The 24,252-nt window shown below is 35.6% G+C and overlaps 1 protein-coding gene across 2 annotated transcripts in view; it reads right to left on the bottom strand.

Annotated features, from left to right (window-relative positions):
• LOC108359294 (uncharacterized) overlaps window positions 1-24,252 on the bottom strand; it is a 156,520-nt gene that overhangs the window by 36,650 nt on the left and 95,618 nt on the right. For both annotated transcript variants that reach the window (XM_017611104.1, XM_017611106.1), the window contains one exon: window positions 20,796-20,904. In XM_017611104.1, coding sequence (XP_017466593.1) covers window positions 20,796-20,904 — 109 coding nt within the window. The remainder of the gene's footprint in view (window positions 1-20,795; window positions 20,905-24,252) is intronic.

Here is a 24,252-nt window from a genome sequence, read left to right as displayed (position 1 = left end):
TAGCCATCGACTGTTACTCGCGATATGTCTGGGCGCAGCCCATGAAAAATGCAAACGCCATATCCGTAGTCAATTATCATCGACATATATTCACGGTGAATGGCTGCCCCGAACTCATTATATCAGATAATGGTACTCAATTCATCAGTCAAACTTTCGCAAAGATTTGCGCCGATTATAACATCAAACTCATGAAAACGCCTTTGTACCATCCACAATCCAATCAGGTTGAGCCGACAAACAAAAGCATTAAACTTGGATTACGTGCTCACATGGCTGACCTTCTTGAACATTCCCCCTAACACTTCAGTGCATTCAGCCACGGGCTACACGCCATATTTCCTGCACCTTGGTCGTGAATATGTTAAAGATGGAAACGAATATATTTTATTATTGGATGTAAATCCATACCATACACAGGATGTGGAACAGCGTAAAGTTCTGGCTGATGAAATTCGAGACAAACAGTTCGAACAATATCAACAAACCGCACAACGGGCATTTACCCGNTTTTATTATTGGATGTAACGCCATACACAGGATGTGGAACAGCGTAAAGTTCTGGCTGATGAAATTCGAGACAAACAGTTCGAACAATATCAACAAACCGAACAACGGGCATTTACCCGCAAAAGGGATCGCCATTTCGAGATAGGCTCGGAAGTGTACATTCCCAATCCTAAACAGTCCGTGGCCAGAGAGGGCTATGCACAAAAACTAGCTCCACCAAAAATTAGAGCCTATGTTTCACGGAAACTTGGTACGAATTCATATGAACTGATCGATGCTAAACACCGAGTGCTTGGAAATTATTCCGCCGATTTAATCACAACACGTTAACTCATTCAGTACATTCGCCTTCTCAAGAATTCCGATGAATATATGGCGGGCCTCCATACTCCATTGATTCTGCCTTATTACAGGGTACCCGGCTGGAATAAATTAATTAAGTTTAGTTTTGTTATATCCATAGTTTTTTTATATTATATCCTCAGTACATTGCTAGTACATCGATCAAAGCATACAAGAAAAGATTCATAACCAAATCATTTACCAATGCCTTTCATCTACCGTAGCTTATGTAATGCGTACTGAAACTAAATACGAAAGACGGAACATTTGTACATACATATGCGCTTAAAGGCGAACTGAACGAGTCAGGATGGGGTTGATGAAGATCATATAGAACGATTTCGATGTAAGGTCTAACGCCGATCAAACCACAGCCCGTGAATCGCATTCGAACCATCATTCTCATATCCCTACTAAACGCTCCAAATTTTTTTTTGTTAACGTGTCGCTGAAGATGAGAGGGGGATAATGATCTATTATTTTTTATTGCCCAAATAATAGACATAAGAACGATTATAAGAAATGTAAACATAACAAAACTTTCAAAGCTAAACTTCAAAATGGAGGGGATTGCCAGATGAATTTACGTAACCAATAGTTATTCAAGACACAAACCATCATATCGGTATAGGCACGAATTGACATGTCCACTATGAAAACGCCCAGACTGACATACGATAAAAGAATCGGTAGTAACATACCACGAGACGAGAAAAATATACTTTCTTTTTGGAATTGGACACGGAGCGAACCACACTCATCAGCCCTCGTAAGAATGGAATTACAACCAAGTAATTAAAGTGGATTAAAAGCTTGTATTAAAAGCTGGCGACATTCGGGGAGTCGATACTCACCCCTCAGTGGAAATTAATAGAGGCAAAAGGTGCCGTCACATTCCTTCCGGCAAATCCCCAGCCATGTTGTTGCGTAGAATAAAGAAGTTGTGAGCATCAAATCTGGACTATTNTTGACAGCAATTGAGTCACCATAAGCCGGTAACATGTCTGGGAAGTTAGCATACGGTATGACGCAAAACGAAAAAAAAAGTTGTTCTGAGTAACCTTCCAATAGTTCTAGAGTTCTTGAAAAGGGGAAAAAAAGTTCTGGATATTTTCACAAAAAAAAAAATTGATTTGAAAATTGGGTATGCCAGATTCACGCAGCATACGACGTGTGGCAAAAAGGCAAATAAAAAGTTGTTCTGAGCAGCTTTTCAATAGTTCTAGAGTTCCTGAAAAGGAAAAAAAAGTACTGCAAAATTACGTCGAAAAAAACACTTTTTTCGTAAAAGTCGAAAATGTTAAAATTGTGAAAAAAAAAATAAAAATTGAACATGTTCTGAGTAGCTTTTCAATAGTTCTAGAGTACTTGAGAAGGAGAAAGAAAGCTCTGCAAAATTACGCCGAAAATACCCTTTTTCGAAAAAGTCGAAAAAGTTAAATTTAAAAAAAAAAATAAAAAATTCAATCTGTTCTGAGTAGCTTTTCAATAGTTCTAGAGTTCCCGAGAAGGAGAAAGAAAGATCTGCAAAATTACGCCGAACAAAACACTTTTTTCGAAAAAGTCGAAAAAGTTAAATTTTTGAAAAAAATAAAAAATTTAATCTGTTCTGAGTAGCTCTTCCATAGTTCTAGAGTTCCTGAAGAGAAAAAAAAAGTTCGGCAAAATTACGCCAAAAAAAACACTTTTTTCCTAAAAGTCGAAAATGTTAAAATTTTGAAAGAAATAAAAATTAAACCTGTCTGAGTAGCTTTTCAATAGTTCTAGAGTTCCTGAGAAGGAGAAAGAAAGCTCAGCAAAATTACGCCGAAAAAAACACATTTTTCGAAAAAGTCGAAAAAGTTAAATTTTTGAAAAAAATAAAAAATTTAACCTGTTCTGAGTAGCTTTTCAATAGTTCTAGAGTTCCTGAGAAGGAGAAAGAAAGCTCAGCAAAATTACGCCGAAAAAAACACATTTTTCGAAAAAGTCGAAAAAGTTAAATTTTTGAAAAAAATTAATCTGGTCTGAGTAGCTTTTCAATAGTTCTAGAGTTCCTGAGAAGGAGAAAGAAAGTTCTGCAAAATTACGCCGAAAAAAACACTTTTTTCGAAAAAGTCGAAAAAGTTAAATTAAAAAAAAAAATAAAAAAATTAATCTGTTCTTAGTAGCTTTTCAATAGTTCTAAAGTTCCTGAGAAGGAGAAAGAAAGTTCTGCAAAATGACGCCGAAGAAACATTTTTTTCCAAAAAGTGGAAAAAGTCAAATTTTGAAAAACTAAATAAATATGTTCTGAATAGCTCTTCAATAGTTCTAGAGTTCCTGAAAAGGAGAAAGAAAGTTCTGCAAAATTACGCCGAAAAAAACACTTTTCTGTAATTTTGCAGAACTTTCTTTATCCTTCTCAAGAACTCTAGAACTATTGAAAAGCTACTCAGAACATATTAAATTTTTTTTCAAAATTTTAATTTTTTCCACTTTTTTGAAAAAAGTGTTTTTTCGGCGTAATTTTGCAGAACTTTCTTTTTCCTTCTCAGGAACTCTAGAACTATTGAAGAGCTACTAAAAAAATATTAAATTTTTTAATTTTTCCAAAAATTTAACATTTCGACTTTGTCGAAAAAAGTTTTTTTAGACGTAATTATGCAGAACTTTCTTTCTCCTTCTCAGGAACTCTAGAGCTATTGAAAATCTACTCAGAACAGGCTTAATTATTATTTTTTTCAAAATTTTAACATTTTCGACTTTTTCGAAAAAGTGTTTTTTTGGCGTAATTTTGGCGAACTTTGTTTTTCCTCTTCAGGAACTCTAGAACTATGGAAGAGCTACTCAGAACAGATTAAATTTTTTATTTTTTTCAACAATTTAACTTTTTCGAAAAAAGTGTTTTTTCGGCGTAATTTTGCAGAACTTTTTTTTTCCTTTTCATAAACTCTAGAACTATTGAAAAGCTGCTCAGAACAACTTTTTATTTGCCTTTTTGCCACATGTCGTATGCTGCGTGAATCTGGCATACCCAATTTTCAAACCAATTTTTTTGTGTGAAAATATCCAGAAGTTTTTTTTTCCTTTTCAAGAACTCTAGAACTATTGGAAGGCTACTCAGAACAACTTTTTTTAATAATTTTGCGTCATACCGTATGCCAACTTCACAGACATGCCTGTAACACGTAAGTCAGCCACTTTCTTGCCACCATCCATTGGAAACGAGCTATCCATCAACCGTAAATAAAGATTCCTATTTGGACCGACAAACCATGGTCAAGCAAATCACCATAAGTCACATGAACCTGAAATTTGGTATGCAGGCATATATATGGGAGGTGTTATATATTAATACGCTCACATAAATTTTGTCTCCGTTCGTTTGGCGATTCTACCGAACCGATTTCAAAACCAAGAGCACCGTTGGAAAGGAACTTTTCCGTAGATGAGCAGAGTTGTTAGGGTTTCACAATTGGTTGAAAATTACGGCCAAAACCCTCGTTTAAACATATTCGTATTTGTGTATAGTTGTTGCTGCAACATGTTCAATTTGACATGTTTCGCATGTTGTTTCCCTTCACATTTGAAATTAAGCTTTGAAATAAAGATAAATATGAAGATGAAGAAATAAATGATAACGATGAAGTAAAAAAAAAGAAGGCAAAAGTGAAGATAAAGACGAAAATGGAGGCAATGACAGATACATAAGAATTAGGGTAACTGAAAGGGTAAAAACATTTCTTGAATTTATGAAGTGAAACTTCTTTACGGCAGTTGGTTGGATGGGAGTAAATTGTCAGATTCTAGGGGAATAATGCACATGGAAATGGTTCTCAGCGGTTTAGCGGTTTCAGAATAAAAACAAAAACAAAGACGCCTAGCGGTACAGGCAAAAACGAAGATCAAAGTAAATCTAAACACTTTAAGGTAAAGGTGAAGAGGAATATGCAAAAATAAAGATAAATATGAAGAAAAGGATGAGGATGAAGATCGATATTGTTATCGATATAAAACTCGATATTTTTCTCGATATAATAATCGATATTGTTATCGATACAATAATGGATAATGTTATCGGTATAATAATCGATTAAATAATTGATTTTGTTATCGATTTAGTCATTTATATTGTTAAAGATATAAACAATAATCGATACTGATGATTGTTATATTTATCGATGAATTAATCGATGTTGTAATCGTTGTATTTTTCTATATGTTATGGATATTGTTATCGGCATTTTTATCGACACAGTTATCAACAGGCTTATCGATATACTAATCGGAACATGGAATGTGATCACATTACATGACATCACATAACATTTTATCACATGAGATAAAGAGACATCACATAATATTACATCACATAACATTATATCACATCACACGATATCACGTGACATGACATTATATGATATGACATCACATTATATGGCATGACATCACATGACTTGACATCACGTGATATGGCATCGTATGACATGACATGGCATTACATGATGTGGCATCACATGATATGACATCATATGGTATAACATCAAATTACTTGACATCAGAGGATATGACAATACATGACATGACATCCTATCACTTCACATAAAATCACGTCACATCTTATCACGTCATCGCACCTCGTCTCATCTACGTGAGTAGAAAAAGAAAACTATAAAAGCAAAGATGTGAAAGTTAAAAACAAAGATGAAGACCAAGGTAAAGTTACCGATTTCAAAACCAAAAACACCATTGGAAAGGTAATTTTCTGTAGATGAGGAGAGTTTCTATAGTTTCGAAATTGGTGGAAAATCGTCGTTTAAAAATTTCCATTTGGTGTATGGCTGTTCAATTTAAGCTGTTTCGCATTTTGTTTTACTTCGTATTTGAAATTAAACTTTGAAATAAAGATAAATATGAAGATGAAGAAACAAGTGATAACGATGAAGACAAAAAAAAGACAAAAGTGAAGATAAAGACGAAAATTGAGATAAAGGCGAAAATGAGGAAAATAAGAAATACATAAGAATTAGGTTAACAGAGTTGAAATTTTCCGATAGGAATCGAAATAAAATCAGCCATAAAGGTTACTGAAATTTATCGAATCATCGAAGTTTATAATTATCGAAATTTATCCATGCTTATTAAGTTATCGCAACGTATCGAATTATTCAAACTGATCAATGTTTACTGAGTTGTCGAAATTTATAGACACAGAAACTTAGTTGTCCAAATTTACGGATAGTTATCGGGCTATAAAAACGTGTGGGATTAACGAAATTTGTCAAGTTAAAGAAATGTATCAAGTTATCGATATTTATTGAATTATCATTATTTTAGACTTAACGAAATTTATCGAGGTGTCGTAATGCATGGAGTTCTTTCAACTTACAGAGTTATCGATAATTATTGATCTACTGAAATTGGTTGATTCAACGAAGCGAAGTTTATGGAATTTTCAAAATATATCGATTTATCGAAATTTCAAGGTTATAGAAGCGTATCGATTTATCACTGCTTATCGAATTTAATCGTCCTAACAGAGTGTAACGAGTGATCAAAATGTTTAGATAGTTTTCGAAAAATGTGGAGATGTCAAAAGTAAAAATTTATAAAGGTGTCCAAAGTTTTTACATTTTTGAGTTATCGAAATTTATCGAGCCATCGAATTTCACAGCTATCAAAATTAGTCGAGTTAACGAATTTTGTTGAGTTATCGAATTCTAGTGTTCTTGAAATTCATCGAATGTATCAAATCATTTAAATTTATCGATAAACTTGAATGTATCGGGTCAATTCCAAGTCCTGCCGAAGTTCTCCAAAGACCTTCTCAGATAAAAAAAAAAAAATAGTTACGTTTTAGCAGAAGATTTTCCGGTTAGTTAATTTGTACCGTATAAGTTTTGCTACGAGTTAAGATAGAAAACCTCTCCAAGGCTTCTAAAACTAGAAAAACTGTCGAATTTCGACAGTAACTGGCACTCTAGTATTATGGCAAATGTGGTAAGTATTTATTAAAAGGAAGAGAAAAGCGAGAGAATTTTTTTTCTTAACGCGAACACCGGAAAGTAAGATCCGAACACTCTTAACTCGTTGACAATTCAAGAGTTTCTCACGCGTCCTTCTTTGTGCTAAACTCGCAACTTCGTTTATTTTCCACTAACTAAGCATATTTATATGTACATACATATAAATCTACATTTTATCGCTACGATTAGCGAACACCTAAAATACTTCCGTAGTTATATGCTGTAACGCGTGTGTGAATTGAAAAGGAATCAAACACGTAAAGGAAAACACAGGGTATCAGAGCAGCAGTGTGGGAGTTAAGCCGAACAACAACAAAAACAGCGCATACGCATTCAAAAGGGAGTCTACCCAGCAACCAAACAACAGTGGGCAAACATCGGCCAAACAAAATTTAAATAAAAATTTGTAATTGGTGTTTATAAATAAATTATTTGCTTTTTAATTTGAATTGTACATATAATAATTAGTAAAATAATATACATATATCTAAAGTGAAGCGATTGCAGTTTTGGTGTATTCTTTACAGCTAACCCTTAAAGTTGTGACTGTTTATAGCAAGTGTATGTATGTTGTTGCGATCAATACAATAGAAAGCGCTAATGAAATAAAGATTTTTTCTGACACCTTTTCTGTGTGGTAAATACTATGCGGTTTCACTGCAATCAGTTAAATGTAAATTGGAGTTCGTTTAAGTTTTTTAATTAATGCTCATCTGATTCGCGTTACAATTAAAGCAATTTTAATCGTCCAAGAACACAAAGGATTTTAGCAGCTAATTTAAATAATATTTGGTGGTCCGGTGCTTAAAATTTATAAAGAAATTCGGTGTTTCACTTCCATGTTAACGTCCTAATGCTGCACTTTTTAGAGTCTCGATCATTACTAAACGTTCAATAATTATTTCGTTAAATATTTATTTACAAAGCCTTTTATACATCGATCATTTATCGATGTATATCGTCGTTTAAAGTACAAAAGCGCGTATCAAGAAAACGCAAAACTGTATGTGAAATAGCATAAATTATTTTCGAGAGACTAAAAATACCTATATTTCAAACGGCTCTCTTTTTTTATAAAAAAATCGCATTTCTGGCTAGTATTTTTCAGGACGAATGGATAAGGATTGGGCCAAGAGCTTGTGTGAGCAAATTCAATTTTTGGCAGCCAATGTCAGTTACGCGGTTTTGCAGAATGACTATACGCGGTTTTGTACTTTAAACGACGATATATTTTTCGTTCGGACTTTCGAAATCAATTACAACTAGACGTTCGGGTACTTTTACTTTGTGAATTATCGATTAATTGCTAATCCTTTCACGAATATTTCGTTAAATATTTGCAACGCAAAATTAGTTGTGGATCTCAATTGTCACTGAATTATATTTTCGTAATTTTTCTTTTTTTTCTGTCGAAACTTTTACAAATTTATTCAAACATTTTTGAGATTTTATAAGCGTTTTTAAATCCTGCTGTGGGATTCTATCGTTTACCTAAATAATTCAAACACTATATAGATATAATCAATCGCTAGTCGATTTATCAACCAAATATCTTTATCGTCCCTTCTTTAAGTTGTTTCAAATAATTGTTGTCATTTAACAATATTTTCAACTCTTCTGAAAATACAATGGCATCATTAAATCAATTCTTTCAAGCGGCAGATGCTCTTTTGGAATTCGAAGCAGGTATAACGTCCACAGTCACGAATCAAAACACTCTCAACCTCGAAATTCAACAAAAGGAGTTAAAATCGCTCTGGGCAGATGTTACAAAAAAAAATGAATACAAAAATTTTTTGTCGAATTTTAATACAACGGATACAGATCACGAGGGTACTGTAGAATCCATCAAGCTCAAATATTCCAACTGCTACCAAGCATACGTTTGCTGCGGAGCTTTAATGGGTGAACACATACATAATCTCACGGCCTTTAATCAAAATACAAATTCGAAAATTGTTCAACCTGAACGGATGGTTGAGATGCAGGCGCTCAAACTGCAGGGCATAAACATTGAATGTTAAGATGCGGTTTTCACATATTTGTGTTCAACTAGGCTCCCCGAAAATACTCTTACCCTGTGGGAATAAACCCTGGAAACAAAAACAGAGATACCAAAATAGGTTGCAAACGCTTGAAGCAGTGTCCGATCCCAAGGGAAACCCTAACGTCCAACCCAAAGTCAGCATATCAGCTAATAGTAATCGGTCAAAAAACTTCAAGCAATATAATCAAGTGCAAACAAAGAGAGTAAATACCCATCTCGTTAAGACGCATAATGTCAAATGCAAAATCTGTTCTTCGCAAGTGCATATCCTAAAAACATGTCGAAGGTTTTTGGACATGAGTCCCAATGCAAGACTTAATGCAGTGAGAAAACACCACCTCTGCCTTAACTGCTTGTCAGATGCACATGAAATAAATGACTGCAAGAGTAGTTTCACGTTCATGCTTCATAGAGCAAATTGAAGAACCGTCTGCCTCAAATACAGAACAATCTGCCTAGCAAAGGTATAAGCGCACAGGTATCCGGGCTAAACGAAGCCATCTCTGGAAGGGTACGGCAAGTTTGTACCTTCAGCATTGGCTCCCCTCGTAACAAGGGTTTCCGAATAAAGGGGGTTGCTTAGGTACTTCCAAAGCTGACAGGTCTACTGCCATCACATTCAATCAGTGACGCTATTATAAAAACTCTTCCTGGCATCCCACTGGCAGACAACAACTTCTTTAAGAGGCAACATATTGACTTGTTAATTGGTGGAGACCTTTATCCAAAGGTTATTTTAAATGAGATAAAGAAGAATACCCTCGGCTCTCTCATGGCTCAACGCACGGTGTTCGGATGGATCCTAACCGGACCCGTGCCAAGTGGAAAGAACCTAAACACCACTTACTCAACATATTTTAATGAGGTCTCACTCACTCACAACTCGCCAAATTTTGGGAGTTAGAAGAAGTTCCAAAGACTAAGTTTCTTACGGTCGAAGAAGAGCAGTGCGAGCGGTTCTATACAGATACCACCTTCCGCAATAAAGAGGGTCGGTGTGTAGTTTCGCTCCCTTTCAAACTTTCACCTCCAAGAGCACATATAGGCACTTCTCGTCATATCGCGATGAGGCAATTTCTAAGAAGTGAAACGTCTCTAAGCAAAAAACCCTTAATAAAGGAGGAATACAGCAAGGTTCTTCAAGAATATGTGGATTTAGGTCATATGCACGAAGTTCGATATGACAAATTCGAAGATCCTTCTAATAATTACTATCTTCCACACCACGCTGTTCATAAATCTGAGAGCACCACTTCGAAACTGCGAGTGGTATTTAACGGATCTTGTCCCACTTCGAATGGAGTCAGCCTAAATGATATTTTATACACAGGTCATCCTCTCCAAACCGATTTGACAATTTTAATTGTAAGGTGGAGATTATTTAGATATGTATTCAATGCGGACATCGAGAAAATGTACCGACAAATAATAATGTACCGAATAATAAACCCCAAGAACACCACATATCAAAGAATCCTCTTTCGAGATAGAAGGGGAAATCAAGGACTTTCAGTTAGACAGGGTCACCTTCGGTCTCAATTGCGCACCATATTTGGCAATTCGCACTTGCAGTTGCAGCTGGCCAAGGACACGAAGTTGAAATATCCCCTAGCATCAGAAATCCTTAACTCTGGTACATATGTGGATGATGTTCTAGCTGGTGCACATGACATACCCGAGGCAGTTAAAGCACGAGACCAACTTATTGAGGCCTTAAACTCGGCAGGTTTTCCACTAAGAAACTGGACCTCAAACAGCAAACAAATTCTCTTAGGCCTGCAAAGAAATCACCTACTAGCTACTGACTTTCGTGAAATATACAATACCAGCGAGGCTAAGACATTAGGCATCCGATGGAACGCAAAAACGGATCAGTTTTATTTCTTGGCAAAATCATTCGATAACAAAGGCTCGTTTACAAAACGAGAAGTTTTGTCCAAAATTGCCAAATTATTCGATCCGGCAGGCTGCTAAAGCCCAATTACCGTTGTAGAAAAAATTCTGATGCAGCAAATTTGGCTAGAAAAAAACAAAATGGGATGAACTGAACTGAAAAAACTCTCCATGAATGGAAGACGTTTCGGGATAACTACCCTCATATTAATTCTATAAGAATCCCCAGATAGGTGAGTTATAGGCCAAACCGTCAAATACAGTTTCACGGGTTTTGCGACGCGTCATAAAAGGCGTATGGAGCTGCTATTTATATTCGTGTGCAGGATGCGAGTTTAAATGTTCAAACACATTTGCTTCTAGCTAAAATAAAGGTGGCGCCTGTAAAAACCATCTCTTTACCGAGATTAGAATTATGTGGAGCAGTTTTTCTATCTAATATGGTACATTTTCTTTTGCCCAAAATGAGTATATAATACCAAGGGTTATACTTCTGGACGGATTCCACTATCCTTCTCGCTTGGTTAAGTAAGCCGCCATGCTCGTGGTCTACATTTGTAGCCAACAGAGTTTTCAAAATCGCAGAAAGTACTAGAATAAAGAACTTGATTCATGTTAACTCCGAAGAGAATCCCGCTGACCCCGCTAGTCGTGGTCTCATTCCTCAAGAGTTAAACGAAAATAAGCTTTGGTGGCATGGTCCCAAGTGGCTTAAACTCAGCCAAGCAAATTGGTTAAAACCGCAATGCAATGAAAACTTTGAAACCACACTCGAGGCAAAGGCTATTCGGGTCCATACAGCGTCAGTGCTTTCATTTGAAGATATTTTAGAACGCTTTTCAAGATTTTCAAGGGCCATTCGAATTTTTAGGTTCTTTAAACGGGTTCATCCATCGTACAAGGAACGCTCCAATTCTACATTTATCACTCCCAATGAAGCCAAATTCGTCCAATCAAGGCTTATTCAAATCTCCCAAAAAGCACATTATACTTCTGAAAATATGGAGTTAAAAAACAAACAGCCTGTGGGAAAAAAGTCCACGATTCTAACGTTGACGCCTTTCATTGACGACGGCGGACTTTTGAGAGTCGGCGACCGCTTAAATAACGCTCCTTCAATGAGCTTCGACGAACCCAATCATATTGCCATACGGCTGCAATTTTTCCAAGCTAATGGTAAAATTTATTCACTTGGCCTCACATCACGGCGGCAACCAGCTAGTCCTGCGTCTTTTACGCATGCGATATTGGATTGTGAAAGCTAAGAATCTCATTAGGTCCATTATACACAATTGCAAAACTTGCGTTGTGTATAAAAAACGGGAGCAAACCCAACTAATGGCTGCTCTTCCAGCATCAAGAACGCAAATAGCGAGACCCTTTGAAACAACGGGTGTCGATTTCACGGGCCCATTTGACGTGAAAAACTTCACAGGTCGAGCGTGTTTGATTACAAAGGGGTATGTATGTGTATTCTTATGTTTTTCTACAAAGGCCATACATCTTGAAGCCACAAGCGATCTTTCAACCGCCTCATTTATGGCAGCCCTCTTAAGATTTGTTTCTCGCCGAAGTAGTCCAAATCACATATATTCAGATAACGGCACAAACTTCGTGGGAGCTTCACGAGAAATCAAAAGAGATTTTAAGGCATTTCTAAACTCATGGCCCGAAGCCATAGCCAACAGCGGTAATTTTTCGGAAATAAATTGCATTTCATTCCTGCAGGTCTCCTCATATAGGAGGTCTGTGGGAAGCAGGAGTTAAACGCTTCAAAACCCACTTCCGGCACTTGCAGCTTCAATTAAATACACATTCGAAGGACTATCTACTCTACTAGCCAGAATATAAGCATGTTTAAACTCTCGCCCCATAAGTCCAATGTTGGATAACATTAGTGATTTCACACCGCTTACTCCAGGACACTTTCTGGTTGGTGCTTCTCTCCTGGCAAAAGCAGAATCGGAAATCAATAATAACCCCATATCGTTGGTCAATCGATGGCAAAAGTTAAAAGCCATGAACCAGATGTTCTGCCAAAGATGGAAATCTGAATATTTGTAAGAATTACAAAAACGGCATAAGTGGAAATAGCCGCAGATAAACCTAAGTGTCAACGACTTAGTATTTATTCGAGAAGAAAACATACCTCCAAACGAGTGGAGATTAGGCAGGATAGTAAAGATTCATCCCGGGTCAGATGAAAAAGTGCGAATCGTTGACGTTCAAACACAGCGTGGTATAATAAATAGACCAGTAGTGAAACTAGTTCTTTTACCAAACGAAACGCACTAGATTTTCTTTCAACTAACTATATTTTTCTTTTTTCTTTAGAAAATTTCTCAATTCGCCTGTGGTTTGTGTAAGGAAAATCATCCTCTCCGGTTGTGCGCTGAATTCCGTCGAATGACTTTCGAAATACGCTTGAGAACGGCTCTCATATATCGCTATTGTAGCAATTGCCTCGCTTCGAACCATGCCATACACGAATGCGATGTTGTAATTCGGTGCAAACGATGTGGGAAAGCCCACCATACTATGCTGCATAACCCAAGCTCCGACATAGAAGATGAAAGTGATGAGGACGTCGTCGAGCTTACTTGGGCACAGCAAGTGGAAGAAAAAGAAGCAATGATGGCGGAAATCGAAAACATTGGACCAAACGAGCAAATAAATACGAAGCCGAAAAACACACTACCGACCAATGCAGCGCTCTTACTCCCGTACCGGCCACCACTAAATAGGACGCAATCAGCTCCGCGTTCCACCACGCAGCACTATCAGCTCACACCACTCGATGGGGATCGAGCCAGACTCGATTCGTCTCGCCGACTGCAGCGAGCTGGTGTCCTCCGATCAGACTGGCGGCATGGAAGCGACCGACTCAGACTCGATTCGTCTCAGCGGCGCATCCCTGACCGAAAACGAGACTCGACTTGTCTCGTCGGCTACCCCAGTCGAAAAGAAGGCGTGGTCAAGGTGCCCGTCGTCGACGAAATGTGCGAACTATAATAGAGCGACGATCATCAGCACTCCCCTGGCAGCAGATGTTGGCGGTGTCACCCACGGTGTTAATACGTATACGTATTGCGGATAGGTTCACCGCAGTGCGGGCTGTCCTCAGCCCTGCGAGTCTGGCGACCACAATTTCCGCTGCTACCGTCGCAAGGCTGCGACTTCGTACTCCAGTGCGTGGAGCTGGTGGAGTATGCTATCTCACGCTACGTAATAATCTTGGTGGTCATGAAGAGTTATCCGTCTGCGCTAACATTGAGACCATCAGCCCAACGCCGACCCCGCTGCGTTCGTTATCGCAATAGACCGTGCAAGCGTTTAACAACTTGCGGCTCGCCGATCCCTCCTTTCATAAAGCAGCACCCATCGAGATGATATTAGGCGCGGATCTCTACGCCAAACTATTACAACCTGGCCTGATGCTCTCCATTACGGGACAGTTGGTCGCACAAAATACGCTATTAGGATGGGTTATCTCAGGCGTGATTCACTAGGCAAGCTTCAACACATTTTAATTGTAATATACGCAGTTAAATTAGAAAATTGTATTAGATAAGTTTATCAAAATGAATTGTGCTTTGAATTGCGCTTAATATATGTGAGTATACAGTGGCGTAGCCAGGATTTGGCGAAGGGGGGGTGGGATCTTCGCTTAGAAAAGAGATAATGGAATGAAAATTTTTAAATGATCATATAATATAGGAAAACTATAGAGAAGTTACAACAACAATAACTTAACCCTCAAAATACCGTTCAAAATGTCACTTTTTTAATTTTGGATTTTGGCTCCCATTCCGCCAGAAAACACTATATTTAATACACCATTAACACTGTTTCTGAAAGATTTCTCTCTATTTTATCTTAAGGCTCGATACTTGGGACATTGGATGCTGTACCCGAGTGGCCAGATTGAGAAAAGGAAAGCTACTTTTAAACTCTAATAACTCGTAAACTATCAGCTTTCACAAAAAAATGTATATAACAGAAATGGTTATACTAGTCGATATCTTTACGAAAGTGCAGCATTTAACCCTTTAATGCAGAGTCTGTCATATCTGAAACGCTTTTTAGCCCTTTCAAGGCAGAGGCAAAATGGTTCTCAATACGTTTTCAACGCACTTTTTATTTATTTTTATTTTTAATATTTTTATTTTATTCTTTTATTTATTTTTTTTTATTATTATTTTACTATGGAAAAATTTTCTACGATTAATATCTATGAAAAGCATATTAAGAACCTTTTTCCTCTGCCTTGAAAGGGTTAAAAAGCGTTTCATATATGACAGACTCTGCATTAAAGGGTTAAATGCTGCATCCCATTATCTCTTTTCTAAGCGAAGATCTACGACTTTGAAAAAAACTCGTGTTTTGCCTATAGTGTGTCGCCTGTGGGCATTCTTACATATATGTATGTATGTATGTGCCATTTCTACCGTTATATATTTTTTGTCTACTCGGTTATTCCCTGGGGAATTCATGCTTTATTTAAATTTAAAAAATTAAATTACTACACCATTTTAATTAATTAGTGTGTAGTCCAGTTTTGTTTTGTAGAAGTTTCGTTAGTATACACTTCAATTTTTACACATTGAATATATCTGCATATTTATATATTTACGCGTATCTATTTACATTTATTTATGTACAAGTCTACAAAATCTTATTACTTATAAAGCGATTTTGAATCTTCGTTGCTTAACACACATTTTTCAATTACTTCTTGTGTTGTAATCGGCACATCATTATGTACCGCTAACATCGTTAAGCCATTCAGCCGCTCCTTAATTGTATAAAAAGAAGGGACAAATAAGATAGCATATTCAACAATTGAGTAGTACACTTGCAAAGTGCGCTATGTAAATTTTTGTTTAGATTTTTAGTTTCTGATGGGTTTCGTGTCCACTAACAGCAGAGTGAAAAATTTTTTATAGTCTGAAAAAATAGCATGAAATGTTAACTACTCTTGCAAAAGTCGCTATAATACTTATTTATACACTTTCGAATGTCTCCTCTTCGTATGAACTTAGAAAACTGCAAGAAAACGTGGTAGTTTCGGTGCCTAGTGGAAGATGTCGCAAAAAAGAAGCAAACAAATCTTCCTAGAGGAGAGAACGCGAAAAGCTAGCCATGTAAAAGTTACTGTTTCAAAACTTGAAATGTTAAATTTTTAAATATAAAATTTGCAAATCTACCATACTGCAATTTTATTTTTTTAATGGTATTAGGCTCTTATTTACCCAAATTTTAAGGTAATAAAAAAAGATACAGTTCGGATGTTACTTGTTGTCGTAGACGTTTTTTTTTAATTTATGGTTTACTTTTATAAAATCACATAACGCTGTTTGCAAGTGGAGTACTCATATATTCATTAAAAGATAATTTGTCATCCATCCGAAATAAAAAAAAAATTTAAATCAGAAGGATAAAATAGTATTGTGTTATTAATTCAAAAGTAAATAATTGTAGTTCAATGACGAAGGGGGGATCTATCCCCCCATATCCCCCCGCTGGCTGTGCCACTGTGAGTATATATGAACCTCTGAATTGTAATCCACTACCTATGAATCTACTACATCAATTGTGAATTATGCTTTTCGCAGTAATACTGCAAGGCGGGCGGAATGTTCAATCCGTTCGCCAAATGGCAACCCTAACTTACCGCGTTCGCCAATTACTACTCCAGGCTCTCTGACGTTTAAGTAAGCCGAGGTTATTAGCATTATAAAAAAATAGGAAGGCAGAACCGCTCAGGGGAATTTTTCAAATCCTTGACGTTTGCAAGCATTTTAATTTTAAAATTTTACACACAAACTCGCACACACATTCTCATTTTCAATCTCAAACAATACAACTTTGAACAATTCCTTTTTTTTACTCTCAATTTTATTGGATTTTAAAATGTTGGCAAACTTCAAAAAAAAAATCATAGCCGACGCATTGAGAGAACGGTTTTCCCTTACTATGCTTTTATCATGGTTATTAGTATTCTGGCGATCCCTATAGAAGACAGACGTGGTAAGTTGAGTTCCTTTTGGGGAAAGGCTTTGGAAAGGACCACCCCCCCTTCGTCAGTGAAATGAAACTTTTTATATTTGAATTAATAACACAATACTATTTTACCCTTCCGAATTATAATTTTTTTATTTCAGACTGACAAATTATCTTTTAATGAATACATATATAAAATTATCGGTTGGCGGCTCATGTATTAATTTGCGAAATACACTAGGCCATTTTGCTTAGTTCCCCACAGTGTGGGGAAATAAAATTGTTCTTTCAGTACGAAATCTATACAAAAACTGTACTTTTCGACTGTAAATTGTATCGACTTTTTAATTTTCTCATATGCATGCATGCATACATAGATTCCCTTCAAGACCAATGATTTGATTGTATTCACGGGAAAGTTTATGTAGGTACATTTACATATTTTACACTTTTAACATAAATGTCAAGGCAGATATTTTAAGATACACTTCTTAACAAACAAATTTTTTTAAGTTATTATGAATGGATAAAAGATACATCTTCTTTGAATTCAGTACTAAAACTGGACATTTCAAGTGCTTATCAAAACTTTATATATATATATGTTAACTAGATTCGCCATTTATCTTAAAATTATATAATTTTAATTATTTGTTTATAAAAATGCAGTTTACACTTCAACAAAACCCGTATAAATCCAAAGTTTAATCTTTGCGCAACATTAAAAAAATCAACAAACTTTCGCAAAGCTTTTTAATTCGATTTCCTATAAATACATATTTTGAGTATGCAGTTTTGTAGCCCGATCAATACAATAAAACGCAAGTTTAAAATACATAGCTGCGACTTATCGTTGATTTTTAATGTGTTTTTTTTTATGAAGGCGTTGCTCATTTTCGTCATTAAAAAATCGTGGAACATACTTAGATAATATGGAAGAAAATTACCAACATCGTCAAAAATATGGCATACATTAACTGTAAATCAGAGCTACTTTAAATTTGCACTTTATTAAACTAAAATTGAATGAGGTAAAAAACTGCAAAATATTAAGAGATAAAATTGAAATAGAAAGTTCGAAATTTTTACGAAAACTTTCAGATTTTTTTAATGTTGTTCAAAGTTTAACTTATTTTCATTTAGTGTTTGTTAGGGAATAAACTATATTTTTATAAACAAATAATTCAAATTAAAATATAATAAAATAAATAGTCAAATCGAGTCAATATGTGAGTATCGTATAGTTATGATGTTTAAGAACACTCTTTCTTAATTAACGATGACACTGTTTCTATACGAAGCTGATTTCAACATTTTGTTTTAATAAAATTTAGTATCGAAAATATTCTTTCAAAACTTGCCTAGGAATGTGATATAATGGTTCGTTCAAAACCTTTTTTCAAAACTTATAAAGGCAAACATGAGAAGGCGAAGACAAAAAGAGAATCAAAAAATTTCGCGCAGTGAATTTTCAGATTTTTAAAACGGTATAATAATTAAATTTTTTAAATTTAAATAAAGCATGAAGACCCAATGGAATAAACGAGTAGATAAAAAATATATAACGGTAAAACTGGTACATACATAAACATATGAAAGAATGCACTCAGGCGACGCCTCTAGCCATTGTGTGTCACAGATTTAAGTTATCGATGGAAATTTTTTTTCATCCCCCCCTAAGCCAAATTCTGGCTACGCCACTGCTCCTGACATTATATTGTGTTACTTACCGGAAATAATGAAAGTGGATTTTGTGAAACTGGACCCTTCGAACATTGTGTTATTAATACTATGCCAGAGAACATGGAGTATACGTCGCATGAATATGCGGATATTCACCTAATTTACGGTGAAGCTTGTCAGAGCTGCTCAAAAACTCTATGCAGAGCGATACCCAAATCGTCGGCATCCGGGTCGTGAAGTATTCCCCCGCACCCATAGAGAAATATCTGAAGGTAAGTAATTTTTAGACCTTTCTTGGTTGAAGCATTTCTTCTTTTAACTATAATTTTTAAGGTCGCATACCTGGAAGNTCTGTCATATCTGAAACGCTTTTTAGCCCTTTCAAGGCAGAGGCAAAATGGTTCTCAATGCGTTTTCAACGCACTTTTTATTTATTTTTATTTTTAATATTTTTATTTTTTTATTTTATTCTTTTATTTATTTTTTTTTTNGACCTTTCTTGGTTGAAGCATTTCTTCTTTTAACTATAATTTTTAAGGTCGCATACCTGGAAGGCGTGGCAGCGAGAATGGACGTCCTGCAACGGTAGATGTTAAAGTTGTGTTAGAGTAAGTGGAACTAGGTCCATCGACTTCGGGGAGAATGATGGAAAGACGGACTGGAATACCAAAAACTACAGTTCACAAAGCTTTAAAATACCATCCCTACTACATTCAGCGTGTTCAGGCTCTACAAGAGAGAGATTACCTGTCGAGGGTTAGATTTTGCAGTGAAATGTAGCGAATGCATGAATCAGACACCAACTTTTTTAATAAAATAATTTGGAGCGATGAATCATCAGGCAAACGTGATCCTCACGAAATGAGATAAGATTGTTGACAGTACCAGTACAAAATAAATTTATGGTGCGGTATTTTTAAATGTCAGATATAAGATCTCTATAAGCGTATTTTCTTAAATGGTGACGAGCTTGTATTAGAGTAGAAGGTCGCCAATTTGAGCATATTTTATCAATAAATGAACAAATTTTTCTGCAAACAACTCATGTATGTTTTATTTCACGTGAACCCATCCCTCACAAAAATAATTGATAGATATAACTCTTGTCAAGGCCGTATTTAGGGGGGATGTGGGGGTTCTGACAATTTTTTGAGTCTCCATGGAGGAATCTGAAATTTGCCACCTGTGCGATACGCTTTAACCGTCTCCAATCGGGACCAAAATTTATATGTGATATCTTCGACTATAGTAGCATCGACGTAGGGGTTGAGGCTTAAGAAATCTGATGTAAAAATTTGCTTCCTACGTTTAAGGACCACCCTAATGTATATATAACATGAACATTTACCGTGATCGTCTACCTGGTACGGTAATCAAGAAAGAATTACTGAATAATAGATAAATGAAAAATTATCCGTTATTCGGTATCATTTGAATCATGAACGAAAATTTGTTCTTCATTCGAAATGACTTGAATTATGAATAAAAAGTAATTCATTATTTGAAATTATTTGAATTAAGAATAAAAATTAATTCTTCATCCGAAATTACTTGAATGATGAATAAAAATGTATTCGTTTTTTTTTTTTAAATACTTGAATGACAAATAAAAATGTATTATTCATTCTAAATTACTTGAAAGAAAAATAAAAATTTATTCTTCATCCGAAGTTACTTGAATGAAGAATAACAATTTATTCTTCATTCGAAATTACTTGAATGATGAATAAGTATTTATTCACCATTCGAAAATACTTGAATGAATAATAAAAATTTATTCGTCATTCAAAAATAGAAAAATTATGAATACAATTTTATTTATTGTTTGAATAAAAATTAATTAAATTAATTAAAACTCGCATCCTGGTCTTCTCCACCGTGCTTGAATGGCTCCGCTGGGAGGCCGTAAGCTCCATCAGTTTTGTTGTTTTTTAGTCGCGTAATCGCTATTCGTACCTCTTCATAGTCAGGCGCTGGGACTCCATCGTCCTCGACTGGGGGCTCGGGTTCATCTTCTCCACTACTTTGCATTTGCCATTCAATAGGGCGGAAAAGTGTTCCCTCCATAATTTGAGTATGTTTGGAGAACACTGTTGACGCAAAATTCATGAGGTTTGTAATTTTTGAAAATATGTTTTTAAAATGACACGAAAGAAATGATGTTGCTTATTTCTCACCACGGCAATAAATCGGCGAGTCACCAATTTGTTGCCATTGACGATTTTTGCCTATTTCTAATGTTTTGTATGGTAGGTTTGATTGCTTCAACGGTTGCCTCTAGTGAAGTTTGCATACATATGCATGTATATATTTTCTTTTAAATAATTTACCTCTTCTGTTTATTTACAAATTCGATTCCGAAGTCTAAATAAGATCTCCAATCCTCATCGGGAACGTATTTGAGATATTCCAAATTCTTTGCATCTAGTTTTGTATCATCTGTTTGTAAAAGAAAGCACATGTAGTAATCAAAAATTATATTGAATACTTCCAAGAGGATTGTAAAGGGTGTGATGAATATAAAAAAATAAGGTTTACATTGTGGGTGTTAACACCTGTCTGGTTATCTGGTTATGTGGTTATTTCTTCAAGCTTTTATTTAATTTTGACGCTGTTTGCAACAATAAAATATATTATAGAATAAAAAAATTTAACCAGATATACAGCCCGAAAACTAGACAAGTGTGAACACATTAGCTTTAAAAGTCAAAACTATTCTCTCAATTCGTCGGCCGTAATTTTTTTCTAATCTTATTCTGTGGAATGATGTTAAATATGCTTGGGGAGCTTTGGAACTAAAAAGCGAAAGAGCCAGCTCTTTTAATTTAACTAATTCATTAGTTCGTTCATTAAAGTGAACTAAACTTTTCTGTGGCAACACTATTAAAAGTGGAAATGAATCTTTTCATATTAGGGATTTTAATTTTTCGGCTTTTTCTGATCCCGGGATTTTCGGGATGCCGTTGTCACAATCCCGGGAGCCCGGGGTTAGTCCCGGGATTTAGATATTCATTACTTTTCAACAACTTGAATCGAAAAAAATCTCTTCTATATTGTTTGAGAAGCTCTCCTACCATGAAATTAATAATAAATAAATGGGTTTGAAAACATGGTACAATAATTACAGGTATTATCTTCCCAGAGAGCGCATATTCCGATCTGCCTTATTTAAAAAATATCATTGTTGCCCACACTAAAACATTTACTGTTGGAAATATCCCTTTTTCCATACCCCATATACCATATATGTTCACGTATTTTTTTTAACAAATCATCTTACAGAGATTTTAATTAGGGGATTCCCTTAAGCTCGAAAGTGGCTCGAAAACCACGAAACCTCGAAACTTTTCCAGCCTCGAAAAACAACTGTCAAAAATTGTATGAGTGGCGATTTTCGCGTGCCTCGAAAACTTTCGAGGCAAATTAGTCGCGAAAAAAGCCTCGAAAAGTCGTTCGTAAGTTTCAGTGTTGCCTTTATATCCGAATATTCTACGAACTTACTAACCTTGCGTTTACATAAGACAAGACAATCGAGAATATATGAATGAATTATTTGAATTCGCTTTGGCTATTGCCTTCGAAAAAATGCCTTGTGTAAACTTCCAGTAAAAGAAAACAAAAAACTGAAAGTAGGCAACATTAACTGAAAACAGCTGAAAAGAGCTTGAGCAGCATGAACAAAGAGGTAAGACAAATTAGCTTATTTTGGAAAATAAATAAAACCTTTTCTTTCAGCAATTAANGCCATGTAAAAGTTACTGTTTCAAAACTTGAAATGTTAAATTTTTAAATATAAAATTTGCAAATCTACCATACTGCAATTTTATTTTTTTAATGGTATTAGGCTCTTATTTACCCAAATTTTNGTTTTACTCAAACATCTCGGCAAAAAATTGGATACTTTTCCAAATAAATTGGAGTACAATGAAGGGGAAAATGCGCCACCTAAAGGTAGCTTACATGGATGCAACGAAATGGAAGGGGCAAACTGGAGCTGGACTATTGGAAAAGGGTGAGGAAAAAAGCGTTGCAAGTGTGTTGGAGTATGTAAACCCTCCATTGTAAAATATCATCTAAAGCTTCTTTTGCAGAGTACGTGGAAAAAATATATCCATTTTTTGATATATTGGAGGAGATTTTCGGACAAAGAAAAGGTGTCAACCCTTCTGTGATTGTCGAGAGCGAAAACTCTGAATGAGCTGTCAAACTTCGGAATTTCTCCATTGTTTACGAGGCTGAAAAAAGGTGCATTCCCAAAAACAGCCTCGAAAACTTTCGAGGTTTTCGAGTTTTCTGCTCTTCGCGTTTAAGGGAATCCCCTAAATAATTTTATTGAGCTTTCTACCACGATTATTTTATTAGGAAAAATGGAAAAAGCAAAAAAAGTCTAGCAGCTATTTCGGAGATCATCACATCTCCTAATCAGACTTCATTTTTCTAGACTACAGCGGGGATCGAACCCGCGTCATCGATGTACAAAGTCAGAAGCGTTAACCACTGAGGGGCTGTCCATATATTACGTAAGACCTTTGTGGGGGAGGGGGGTCTAGAATTTTCTTACTTTTTCTTATATGGGGGGAGGGGGCGTCCCGTAGATTCTTACGTAATATTATTTTGCTTGTATTCTTATACAAAATTGTTCTTTATAAATATGAAAATTCACCCAATCAAAGTACTAAATTGCATTGAAATGAAAAATATACATTAAATACGGAGGATATTACAATTTTTTACAACTTTTGCTTTAACTTTTCTATTTTTCTAAAAAAACGTTACTCTTCGGTGTCTATTATAACCGAAAAATGCAGCTCGAACACAAACAGGCGAAAACTCCCTTACGTAATATATGCAAAGCCCCTAAGCATTCACAAAAAGCTTCACTTGATCTTTTCTGAGCCCCAGCGTCGTAGAGCACCGAGGATAATTTCACGACGCGGGCGAGAGCTCATGTGTGTCATCATAGAAGATGAAACCGAGGATATTGTTGAGTGGGTGAATCAAGAAGAAATTTCAGTGGACTGTGAAAATGAAATACCTTTGAGTGAAAAAGAAGTACGAAATATCCCTGTAGCTACTCCTTTTTCAGATTGGCTGACTGGACCGTGGACCAAAGAAACCGACAACAAAGAATTACTGGTATAACTATGTAAGGAAGTTTTTAAGACTGTTCTTTATTTATACAAGCAAAGTGTGAAACTTTCGCTAACATCTATCTATAGCGGAATACTACCCTTTATTTTAATATATTAAATATTATTTTCTGAAATCCTGTTAAAAAGATATAACCAATTTTATGCGTACCGATTTTGAGTGAACAATGCTTTATATAGTATTTTCTAATGTTTAATTGAAAAAACATGTCTAGGGGATTTTTAATCTTACGTAAGATCTGTGGCGGGGGGAGGGGGATCAATTAAATCTTACAATTTATTACGTGAGGGGAGGGGGGGTTCAAAACAGGCGAAAACTCCCTTACGTAATATATGGACAGCCCCTGAGCTATGCACACCCCGTAAACTCGTGTTGCTAATTCATTTGGTGACAGGTAATAAGGTCAATGGAAATAATGTCAATTGACTTTATTTCCCACCCTGGTGCGAAATAAAGTCAATTGACATTATTACCTTTTCAAAAGCGAAATAAAGTCAACAAAAATTTGGAAATAAAGTCATTGACGCTATTTCCTCATTCAAATGGAAATAGCGTCAACAATGCTTAAAGTATGTCGATTCATAGAAAAAAATGTTGTTCTTACAATAAACATTGCCCCGTAAGTGTTGTTTTTTA

This window comes from Rhagoletis zephyria, unplaced genomic scaffold (genome assembly GCF_001687245.7).
Source record: "Rhagoletis zephyria isolate East Lansing unplaced genomic scaffold, Rhagoletis_zephyria_1.1 Rzeph_scaffold_00370, whole genome shotgun sequence".
NCBI lineage: Eukaryota > Metazoa > Arthropoda > Insecta > Diptera > Tephritidae > Rhagoletis > Rhagoletis zephyria.
The sequence above is the reverse complement of the archived record's forward strand: the minus strand, read 5'-3'. Positions and strand labels throughout refer to the sequence as shown.